This window comes from Microtus pennsylvanicus, chromosome 4 (assembly GCF_037038515.1).
Source record: "Microtus pennsylvanicus isolate mMicPen1 chromosome 4, mMicPen1.hap1, whole genome shotgun sequence".
Classification (NCBI taxonomy): Eukaryota; Metazoa; Chordata; class Mammalia; order Rodentia; family Cricetidae; genus Microtus; species Microtus pennsylvanicus.
The window spans coordinates 21,307,000-21,319,486 of record NC_134582.1 but is presented as its reverse complement, the minus strand read 5'-3'; the positions used below and the strand labels follow the sequence as shown (position 1 = coordinate 21,319,486).

General features: G+C 45.7%; 1 protein-coding gene across 1 annotated transcript in view; it reads right to left on the bottom strand.

The window, feature by feature from the left end:
- Fech (ferrochelatase) overlaps positions 1-10,047 on the bottom strand; it is a 32,599-nt gene extending 22,552 nt beyond the window's left edge. The window contains exons 1-2 of the mRNA XM_075968482.1: positions 9,851-10,047; positions 4,279-4,399 (exon numbers count right to left, since the gene is read on the bottom strand). Coding sequence (XP_075824597.1) covers positions 4,279-4,399; positions 9,851-9,917 — 188 coding nt within the window. The 5' untranslated portion in view covers positions 9,918-10,047. The remainder of the gene's footprint in view (positions 1-4,278; positions 4,400-9,850) is intronic.
- Between the last annotated feature and the right edge of the window lie 2,440 nt (positions 10,048-12,487).

The window sequence follows — 12,487 nt, the reverse complement described above, 5'->3', positions numbered from 1 at the left end:
CCTCTATGGTTTTCTACTTTGAGCTCATCAGTTCAGCTAGACTGGCTGGAGAGTGAGCCCTTAGGAGTCTCTTGCCCCACCCCCCAGCCTTGGGATTACAGACACACAAAGCTGTGCCCAGATTTTATGTGGGTGTAGGGGCTTCAACTCACGACTGCTCAGCAGGCCCTTAACCCAGAATCACCTCCCTAGCCCCTACCAAAGTTTTTCACCCCAAAATGCTACAATTACACCAGCAGGGCTGTTGAGTTTCCTCGCTACCCAAACACGCCAGATGCATCATCACCTGGTGAAGCTACAATCCCCCTTAATCTTCCTACTGAGACCACCCGTCTCACCCCCAAGTTCTTGTCTTTCACCCTCCAAACTCTGTGACTCCTAATAAATTAAGTGCATTTCCCCATGGATTGCTGCCAGTTAGCAGATTACTGGTTAAGGAAGCCCGGGCTAAACGACTTACCTAAGCCACAAAGGGCATCACTGTGCGAGCGGGATTTAGAACTGCGCTTTCCGTCTATAACACCTGAGCTCAGAGCAAGAGTGGCTCTAAAGCGGATGTCCCTCGGCCCTGCTCACGTTTTGCAAACCCGTGTTGGTTTTAGACATGAAAGAGTCGCATATGATTTGAAAATGCCCCAGTCCGCGTGGCACTTAATTCAAAACTGTGTTGTGCATGAGGAGCGCTGCATTAGCCGGCCTCTGCAGTGTGTCCAGGACAGCGTGCAAGGCTTTAATCAAGGGTCCTGTCTCTCGGCCCCTCAGACAGATCACACCTGAGACCAAGGGCGCACTGGCCAAGGCTTTCTTTGTTTGAACAGCAAGTATGCGCAGCAGCATGGATTTGAAAACTTGCTGGGAAAAGTTTAAACGCTTTGCATTTGGTACAGGCTGGGACTTTCAAAGCATGAAGCTTTTCCTTTGAAATGTGCACAATAGGAGCTGAAAGTCATCCGTCAGCAAACAGGCATTTTAGTCTACGCTATCTAAGCAATGCTGATGGAAGGAAATAAAATCTCAGTTCTCCACTAAACCTACAAGATACCAGTGCCCCAAGGGTCTATGCTTCCTGTACAATAGAATCCAGTAAACAATAGAATCTGCACCAAATTTACACAAACATATATACAGAGAGAGAGAGAGAGAGAGAGAGAGAGAGAGAGAGAGAGAGAGAAACAGACAGAGACAGGCAGGCAGAGAGACAGAGAGATCAAGGGAGAGAGAGAGAGAGATCAAGGGAAAGAGAGAGAAAGAGACACAAAGAGAGAACACACACAGTGGGAACGCAGCTCCAGAGAGAGAGAAACAGACAGAGACAGACAGACCGAGAGAGAGGGAGATCAAGGGAGAGAGAGAAAGAGACACACAGAGAGAATGCACACAGTGGGAACGCAGCTCCAGAGAGAGAGAAACAGAGACAGACAGACCAAGAGAGAGGGAGATCAAGGGAGAGAGAGAAAGAGACACACAGAGAGAACGCACACATTGGGAACGCAGCTCCAGAGAGAGAGAAACAGAGACAGACAGACCGAGAGAGAGGGAGATCAAGGGAGAGAGAGAAAGAGACACACAGAGAGAACGCACACAGTGGGAACGCAGCTCCACTCCTGTCTGTCTTATCTTTGGCTGCCTTGACACTGTAACAGCAAAGGTGAAGAGCAGCAAAGGAGACAGATGGTGCTGTCTATAAAAGCTAAAAGTGAAATAACAACCAAACTCCTGATAAAAAGCCTGCGGACTCCTAACCTAGCACAGCAGCCAGCCTAGTACTGTAGTCCAGCTCAAACGAAGCCCTAAGCAATATCAGAATGGTCCCCCAGGATACTCCTTACTTCAGCATCTCAAGTATCCAAAACTAGACATACCCAATGCCGGGAAGGTGGGCTTAGAGAAAAAACTGTGACTTCCTAAACTACTCCTAAGCTCTTGGAGATGGGTAAGCTTGACTGTCACCTGGATAGCACATAGAATCAGTCAGGAGACAGCTTTAGGATGCCTGAGAGGGGCTCTTTGGACTGAGTTAAGGGAGGTGGGAAGATTTACCCTCACTATAGGGAGCACCATTCAATGCATCCCAGAGTGAATGAACTGAGCACCAGCAGCATTTATCCCTCTCTGCCTCCCGAGTGCAGATTAAAATTTGGCCAGCCACCTCACAATCCTGCCACCATGACGGACTGTACCCGCAAACTGTGAGCAGGAAGAAAACCTTCTTTATGTTGGTTTTGCAAGGTATCTTATAACAGCAACAAGAAAAACAACTAAAACAACATAGAAAATATAAATATATGGTGACAGTAGAAAAACCTGTAAAATAATACGCACAGCAGTGTTTACATGTCAGTAAGTACATACGAGTGGGTAACAAAACATTAGATGGAAGATTACTATGACTTTTATGTCCTCCTTCCACCTGAATTTCCTATTGTTTTATATAAATGTTACATAAAGTTACTTAATAGAACCTAACCCTTATACTTTTATTTAATTTTAACAATTAATATAATATTAAGACCATTTATATTATTGACTTTTGTCACTACAAAATAAAGCAATTGTTGTTTGAAAGAAAATGCCCCCCAAAGGGAGAGTCACTATTAGAAGGTGTGGCTTTGTTGGAGGAAGAATGCCACTGTAGAGGCAGGTTTTGAGGTCTCATGTATATCAAGTCATGGCCCATGTGGCCTGAGAGTCAAGATGCAGGACACTCGGCTACTTCTCCAGCACCACGTCTGCCTGCACGCCACCATGTCGCACCATGATGATAGTGGACTAAACCTCTGAAACTGTAAGCCGCCCAAATAAATGTTCTTCCTTTATAAGAGCTGCCATGGTCATGGTGTCTCTTCACAGCACTAGGAACCCTAAGCCAGCAATGAAATCATTTTTTCTTCCAGGTAAAGAGCAGCAAAGGAGATGGTGCTGCCTAAAAAAATAAACCTAAAAACAAAGTAACAACCAAACTCCTGATAAAAGCCTGTGGACTCCTAAGCTAGTACAGAGTATTAATCCTTCCACTCATACTAATAGTTTTCCAAGTCTCGAGGGACCACAGAGTACACAAGGTGCCATGTCCTGCTTGGCATGCCACGAGCCCAAGACGCCTGTGCTTCCTACCCTACCCACTGACGACATCTTCTAGGAAGACAGAGATAAGAGGAAGGGACTTGGGACCTGTCCCTAATTCCATCTCCTAAATCAACCTGTTTCTTAGCCTTCAATCAATAAAATATCACATTGAGACATCACAATGAGAAATAACAATCACAAAATGAAAACATTCATTCACATAGCTGTTCATGCTGGTTTGAGACTGTCCCCCATAAGCTGGGGCATTTGGGTACTTGGTCCCTAAGTGGTGGCACTGTTTGGACAGGTTTAGCAGGTGTAGCTTTGCTGGATGAAGTATGTCACTGGAGCTGGGCCTCCAGACTGGTTCAAAGACTCACACTACTCCCAGTTAGCTTTCTCTGCTTCTTGTTTGTGGTGCAGGATGTGCGCTCTCTGATGCTGCTCCAGCCTCTGTAACCCTCTGGAACTGTAAGCCCAAATACATTCTTCTATAAGTTGTGTTTTATCACCACAACAGAAAGGTAACTAATAAACTAATATACAGTTCCAGAATGGCGTCTTGTCTGGCAGGAAAGTCATGACATCATCTAACTACAGCTACGTTCCTTCTTAGATCCGAACAACTTCCCCGTATAAAACCTGCTTTTCTGTATCACAGACGAGGTCCTGTAGGCATCTGTGGCTTCTGCTGCTGAAGAGAACACTCAGCTACACCGTGGCTACAGAACTGCCACCCACCCATAAATACCAAGAGGAAAGTACACTCTATTTCCTTAATAAAGTACAAACCATAAAATGTCATTGATAATATGCTCACTATGTTAAAAGCAAAAGGTAATAATGATAGAATCTCCTCGAGAAGTTCTTGATAGGTTAGCTACTTTATGTCCTATACAAGGCATACATTTTATAGGCATAAATATATTCAGTTCATACACACAGGTTTTCAGTATGCATACAGTTGATTTCATATATGACATATACTAGGGCCACATTCTTATGTGACTGAAGACTACCTTTAATTGTATGTCCTTTATTAGTCCTTAAACCCATTATTTAGCAGCTGTTAAAAGGAAACCAAGAAAAGAACATACATTGATAATAAATACATTGCACTTTCCCAGTTCCTCTCCCCCTAGGTTGCTTGAACCCACTTGCGTTTGTCATAATAGAAAACAAAAAGAAAGCCTTAGCTGAGCCTAAAGTTACCTCTTTTCTGGTTGAGCTTGAGGTTTTGCAGATTTGGCGTGATGCACTTTCTCTGTGGCGGCTGCCGCTGCACCCGACTGGCACCTCCACGGCTGACAGGCCCTCGAGCTGCCATGCGCCACTGTGACAAAATTAAAGTGCTAGCATGAAATCTAGTTGGAAAGTAATTTCTTTTCAAGGGGTCCTCAGGGCATAATTGCTAGCTTTAAATTTTAAAACGGTACCACGGCAGAGGTGACTTCCCCAGAATCTCTGTAGGCAGGTAAAACACGGAGGACTCCTTTCTCTAGTGGGCTGGGGTGCAGGTTCCTTCTCCCAGGGTGGCGTAATCTTTTTAGAAGGCACACACAGCTTCTCACCCTGCCCTGGCTACATCCCTTGAACCTCTGCACACTCAGAATCTTTCCACCCGTGGGACAGAGCTGATCATGGGGAAGGTGAGGAACTACTAACATAGGGTTATTTAGAGTAGAAACTGAGCCCAGTTCCCAACTAACTGTCGATTCAGTTTCTGTCTTCAAGCCTTCTGGGATTTCGGTCTCGAGCGATGGGAATCCCAGAATCGCCCTGTGCTCTGACAATAAGAAAGGGCAGGAATGCACCCACAAGATGTAGAATAGCTCAGAACCCAATACTCTGCATAACAGACCAGGTTCCCAGGGCTGATAGCTCAAGCATTTCCTCCCTCCTAAGCTCCACAGCTAATTCCAGAGTCTCTGCAGCTCCCTCCCTGCATCTCTCCTCCATAGGGCAGATGTTGCCATCCAGATAAGCAGTTGGTGGCCTTCAGGGTGGCCAAGGGGTAATAGGAAAGAGCTGCTGGTGGGAAGAGAAGCAGGAAAGCTTGAGGGTCAACATTTGTCTCTTCTCTGCAGGGGTTTAGGAGAGTTCAAGACTTCATCCCTCCAGGCAGTTAGAAGGGTCTATTGGTTAGGGTCAGGACTTGCTATTCTATGTGCAATACACACGGCCCTGTGTGTACCCTTGACCTGGGCTCCACAAGAGTAGGCGGTAGTCCAGGAAAAGAACTGAACCAAGAAGTACATGTGCCATACTGAGTTGTAACATGAAGTATTGGTCCTTACATAATTGTAAAACTAAACTGAAACCACAAGTTAGAACTGAGGAAGATAATAAGGACAGTGGTGGCTACTGTGTGGCCTCCTCCTTCTGTCTCCTAACACCGGGTGAGAAACTAGTCTGGAACCAGTCATCTTCTGCCTGGATTCTCCTCTAAGCGCCCTGATGAGGGCAAAGTTCAGGCTGGATCAAATAGGTCTGACCTAAGTTCAGCTCTCCCCTTTGTAGCAGTGTGACCTGGGTCAGACTATGATCTTATAGAGCCTTATCTCCCCCTCTGTATCACAATGAACTCAGAGGATTTAAAAATCAAGAGAGGCACTCTGTAGCATCTGCCATGTGGCAGGGGCTACTACAATATTAGTATAATAGTTTCATTTGGAAGCTTCTAGAGAAAGCAAGCATGCCTGCTCTAACTTCTTTAAATCACCCAAATGGGAACCAAATAAAAGAAAATGGGACTCCCAGGTCACCTAGACTTCTTTCTATCCAGATAGTACACATTCACAAGCTGGTGCATGTCTGTAACCAGAGCACTCAGCGAGCTGAGGCAGGAGGATCTTTAGTTTGAGACCATTTGGGGTTTGAGCCTGATCTTGCCACAAAACCAATAAATAAAAGCAGATGGCGCACAATCCCAGCAGAGCCCACTACACGAGCTTACGCTGGGGAGGCCTTACTAAATCAAGGCAGAGTGGAAAGACGGATGTTAAGAAGCTCAGTTCCACTCAGATGAGCCTCAAACAACCTGCACCCCTGTTTCAGACAAGTTTAATCATGAACTGCACGGTGAGATTTAACCAGGGATTCAATCACGTGCAACGTCTCCAAGTCCCTGCATGAACAAAATTCCATCAGACCCTATGGGGTATGAGGATAGAATTCTAACTGATGGTCATAAATAAGATTCTTTTCTGTGAACCTAACAAAAGGAAAGGCGGGGTAGGACTAGATAGTGTATTACGGTTTCCTAGTACAAGTCAGGCCTTTGCGTCTCTGGCTGACCAAATTTTGGTACTGATAAGGGATCCTTCCTACTGTGACTCAGGATTAACATACCTATCAAGGACATCTTAAAACATCCCTCTCTGGACTGGGCTATTAGAGATACTGAAGGCACAAGGAGCAGGTGGTCAGAGAAGATTACAGAGGAGGAGAGTATGCTCAAGGTGTTATATGCTTGTATGAATATGTCACAGAGAAACCTATACAAACTGCACAAATTACATATACTAACTAAAATTAAATAGGATCCCACACTATCTTAGAAGCAGGGACTGTGGGAGTAGGAGGACTTGCCTTCCAGTTGTGGACAGTTATTCTGATTTTTGTTGTCCCAATAGAATAGGAAAAGGACTGTCACCATCTCCCACCCAACACTGTCCTGTATGGCCACGGTAGGAGAACTTACAGAAACAATGCAATTTCTGAACCATTAAAAATTAAATATATTGGGACTGGAGAACTCAGGGGTTAATAGCACTGGCTACTCTTGCAGAGGACCTGCGTTCAGTACCTAGCACCCACATCTGGTAGCTTAGAAACAACTGTACCCCAGTTCCAATCTCATGCCTGGGGTACCTCATATGCACATATCCCCACACACAATTAAAAAACAACAACTTTAGGGGCTGGAGAGATGGCTCAGCAGTTAAGAGCATTGCCTGCTCTTCCAAAGGTCCTGAGTTCAATTCCCAGCAACCACATGGTGGCTCACAACCATCTGAAATGAGGTCTGGTGCCCTCTTCTAGACTGCAGGCATATACACAGACAGAATATTGTACACATAATAAATAAATATTTAAAAAAAAAAAACAACTTTAAAGCCAGGCGGTGGTGGTTTATGCCTTTAATCCCAGCACTCGGGAGGCAGAGGCCAGGCGGATCTCTGTAAATTCGAGGCCAGCCTAGTCCACAGGAGCTAGTTCCAGGATAGGCTCAAAAACCAACAGAGAAAACCTGTCTTGAAAAGAAAAAAAAAAAACTTTGAGCATATCATGAAAAAATTTCCATGCATGGCTGCTGTTATATATATTGCAAAAAAGAAGCAGAAGATGTTGTGGATGTGTATGTGTATCTTAAGCCTAAAAAAAAGATGGGGATTTGGAGAGATGGCTCAGTGGTTGACACACTTGCTGCTCTTGCAGAGAACACAAGATTGGTTAGCACTCATTGGGTAGCTCACAAATACCTGTACTTCAGCTCCAAAAGGGATCAGACCCCTATGGCCTCTGCAGCAATCTGTAGTCATATGCACTACCCATACACAGATGAAATTGAACAGCAAATCATTGAATGCATAATAAACTACAATTTTGTATATTGGAAAATATACAAGACAAAATAAGAAGTGATCATGAAAGATAAAAGTTTAATTTCTGCATAAAATCTTAAAAACCCAAATTACAAAACCAAAAAAAGAAAACATGCATAAATCTAATAGAATTCTTGAATAAGAAAATACAGAACTCTCTCTTTGTGTGTGTGTGTGTGTGTGTGTGAGTGTGTGTGAGTGTGTGTGTGTGTGTGTGTGGTGTATGACACACTGGAGGAAGCATCTTACTACTTCTAAAAGGTAAAAACATAGAACATAAAACTGTTTTTTCCAGTTTCATTTTCAGAATTCAGTTGCAGAAAAACACAGTTTTCTCTTAGCTAATATTAATCTTTTCCTGTCCACCAAAATGATAAAAAGTACTGTAATACTGTCTTAAAAAACTGGCGCGTGAGCAGTTAACCCAGAAACTCACAACTAGCTAAAGTGCACAGCCACAAATGGTGACATCTCAGCCCCTACCCACAAAAGCTGCGGGGACACAGCAGAAGAGGGAGCAGAAGCACTGTAAGAACCAGACACTGTAAAGAACTAGGGCCAAACCTGGATGGGTCAAGACTGCTCTCCTCCAGACCTCATTGCCTCTGAGGTTGCTGCATAAGATTTGCACCAGATCAAGCCAGTCAACGGTCCATCATGGTGTGTGGAGGGGTTCCTGAGCCCCAATCTAGCTAAGGAGCTAATCAATGGCTGCTGGAGAGGGAAGGCTTAGGTTCTTTTTTAAGGAATGGCTCCTAATAGGTCGACCATGCAATGGTTCTCAATCTGTGGGTTGCAGCCCCTTGGGAGTCAAACAACCCTTTCACGGGGTCACCTAAGACCATTGGAAAACAGATATTTACATTGCAATTCTTAACAGTAGCAAAATTACAGTTATGAAGTAGCAACAAAAATAATTTTACGGTGGGGTGGGCGGGGGGGAATCACCCAGCATAAGGAACTGTACTAAAGGCCGCAAAGTTAGGAAAGTTGAGAACCACTACTCTAGTGGGTGACTCCAAACCCATGGGTATTTGGGTAGCATAAATTGGATTTACAAGTTAAGGGTGGGGGAGAGAAGACAGGAAGTTGGTGGGGAGTGGGCATGAATCTGGAAGGAGTTAGGGGAAAGAGCTGGAGGCGAATATGATCAAAATAAATTGTTTGCACAGATGAAGTTCTCAAGGAATAAAACTATTTTTTTTTCCAAAGCATTGGACCCTGTAACACAGCTGGAGCCAAGATAAATTGTGGTCTCTGAATCCTCTCACTCGGTTCCTTCTGACTTACACCAAAAAAAATTTCTTTTCTCCTATTATTTCATGACCTCCAGTCTTGGGTCTGCTAGACTTTCTTGGCCACAGGAAAGATGGCGAAGGATTAATTTGGTACTTCCTTCACTGGCCCGTCCTTATCTTAAAGATAATACCTTTTGTTTCCCAGTGTCCTAAGGGAGCTGATCTTCAATGTACCTTACTGTCTTCTAACAAAGGCACTTGCAATAACGTGTGGATGCTCGGAGTATATTTTCTCTACCTGAAGTAGATGCCAAACTGACAAATTAGGAAACTCCTTTGAAATGGGTCAGGTCTAGTCACCATTCAAATTCGTTAAATGAGTGTCTAAAGCCAAAGTCTTTTACATCAGTTAACCGAGGAGCTCTCTGCTGCCTAGTTCACACGCGTCCTAATCTTCACAGCAAATAAGCGAGTTTGGCGAGATTGGGACCCTGGCTCAAAGTGTCCTTGCTCAATTCGGCCCAACTGAGTGTGTCCCACCCAGGGTCCCACCAGCTCATCTAGTGGGCACACACATTAGCGAGGTGTACCAGCAACACTTGAGATCTCACTTATTCTCTAAATATCCCACGCAAAACTCTAGTCCGTACGTCCCCACAGTGGGTCCTTCTACCCAGAAGCCACGGCATTGGCCTGGGCGGAGCAGCAGTGGACACCGTGAACGTCACCAGCAGGGAGCGAACTGCAAGGCAGATGCCAACAGTAATTAATGGTGACAACGACTCCTGAATCTCTAGGTGTCGGGTCCTTCAGAGACCTTCCCTCCGGTAACTACTAATTCCATCTACTACTCGAGTACCCCAGCTGACCCGGGCGACTCGAACCCGCGGCTTCCCGGCCGCTCCTAGCGTTTGCGATCGCAGACACAACCCCACTTACGCGGCTCGCGGAGTAGCGAGCCCGCAGCCCGCAGGGCCGCAGCCAGGTTGGCGCCGGCAGAAAGCATTTCCGGGACGGCCAGGAATCCTCGGCAGCGGCGAAACAGCTAGGCCCGGCGAGCGCCTACCGGGCTGCGCTCGGCAACCGCTCCCGCACATTCGCCAGGCGACAGGGGCGGGGCCACCAGGAGTCCGCCCTAGGGGTGTGGTCAGGGGCGGGGCTTGCAGGCCCGACTGGCCAGGTGCTGCTGGCTGAAAGCTGGGACAAGCCGAGGGACTGTGGCTTGGATCCTGCCACCACGGATCAGCGCACCCGAGTCCCTCTAGGTCCCCGTGCTATCACGAGACCCGCTAGGTCTGCAGTCTGCCATCCTGGACGAAACTGGAACGGCAGCCACGACTCAGCAAAAAGACTTTCTGGACATTTCCATACTGTCCTTAGGCTTCTGCCTCCCTTTTCCAGTTTGGTTGCTTCAATACTTTATCACAGTATAGACCCTTTCAGCTTGTTTCCAGAGCAGAAAGAGAGAGTGTGGGAGGGTGTGTGTGTGTGCTTTCTTCGATCACCTTTCTGCAGCAGAGTTTAAGACAAAGGAACAGCTTAACATTGCTGGTGTGAGGGCATTAGGAAGGGTGGAGGTCAGGAAGGCAGATGCAGACCCGATTAGGAAGGGGCTGTGGGGAGACAAAATAAGCAGAACAGACAGAACATTTTGAAGGACTGAGAGTGCACTAGGCAGAGAGAACAGTAGGGTAAGGCCGATGGAACAAGTCCTCGTGGAGGCTTAGGGGAAGGATGGGAGGAAGGGAAGGAGAGAGAATGAAGAAGGAAGACAGGAGTCCAGATAAACCTGACCGCTGGTGGCTAAAATCTGAGCTCTTGGCTTTACTAGTTTATTGTGTTTCTAAGACGGATGTAAAATGTAAATGTATTACAATTCATGTAACTGACAGGATTACCTCCGTGTGCATTCCCCCCTTGGGACTGAGGACTGAGCCCAGAGCCTCGCACACGCTAGGCATGTGGCCTGCCTCTTTTTACATCTCATTTTGTGTCAAGGTTTTGTAAGTTGCCAGGGCAGGCCTTAAACTTGCTATCTTCCTGCATCAGCCTCCCCAGTAGCTGATCTTGCAATACTGAGCCATCAGACCAAGTCCTTTGGCAATTTTTGATTTCAAAAATCAAATGGTACTAGAGATTGCCCTGTACAGAGCCTGCGGGAAATTTAGGGGATAGAGGCAGATAAGGCAGAGACTGGTTTCTTGAGGGGGCTGCTTCCTTTCTTATGAGAAGGTAGAGGTGAGGGAAAATACCTGCACAGGAACAAACATCTAGACAAAACAATAACAGAAATGGGAGTACCCAGGGCTCTTAGAAAACATCGAGTCTAGCCTAACCCCTGAACACCCATCATTACAAGGTGATCTTTATGGTCATCTAAAGCTGGAACTTCTCTAAAGTTCATCTAGAAAATGAACTACGGAGGCTCCACAACACACTCGGAAATGCTGTGCTGGATGACGCAGGGCGAGGCCACAGGTCTGGTCTGTGAGATGTCTCTCTGTCACCTCTGGGAGGCCCTGAAGGAGTCATTCCGCCACCCTGGGTGCTGAGCACTCCTGCTAGATGGAGATAACAGGGGTTTCTGGCCCCTCCCAGAGACGCACTAATGATTAGTGATGAGACAAAATGCTGCCACTTCCCTCAAAATCTCCAGCTGAGACAGCCACATTTTATGTGCGACCAGAAAGCAGAAAAGAATTGACAAAAATGTTTTATTCCAGACATTAATCCAACATCATTTCAAAAATGAATGAGCACGATTTCTTTCATTTTATTTGTTTACTGACTAAAAAACTCAAAATTTTCTGTGCACAAAGCTTCTTGATGGACATATTGGGGATTCGTGGGTTCTAAAAAGACGGCAAAACTTGGGCTGGTGTGAAGCGGTTCAGCAGGTAAAGTGCTGGCTGTACAAACCCGAGCACCTCCAATTCCTGGAATCCACGATGGAAGGGAAACATCAGCTCCTGAGAGCTGTCCTCTGTCCTCCACACATGTACCACAGCACTGAGTGAGAACACACACCAGAAACAGAAAACAAGCAAATCTTTGTGATCTTCAGCTATTTTTGTAATCTGTGTCTAGGCAGGCCTTGAACCTGTCACCTTTCTGCCTCGGCATCCCCAGTAGCTGGAATTATAGGCCTGCCTGAGTCACCAGGCTGAGCCCTTTTGCTAATTCTTGACTCTGGTAACAAAAACAGTATTTTTTTAGGTTGCCCTTATATCAAATATAACAGCTTCTAAGTGAATGGTTTATTATTATGATGATGATGATGAAATAAAAGCAGATAAAATGAATGTACTTCATATGATTTCTATGTAAAGCTGTGCAGTGGTGGTGCATGCCTTTAATCCCCAGATCTCAGGAGGCAGAGGCAAGTGGATCTTTTGAGTTCAAGGTCAGCCTGATCTACAGAGAGAGTTTCAGGGCTGACAGAAAAAAAAAGCAGGTGTATTTTGCTTTTTTATTTTCTTGAGACAGTGCTTCCTCCAGGCCACGTGGGCCTTGAACTTACTATGTAGCTGAGACAATCCTGAACTCATTGGTCCTCTGGCTTCCACCATTTAAGCA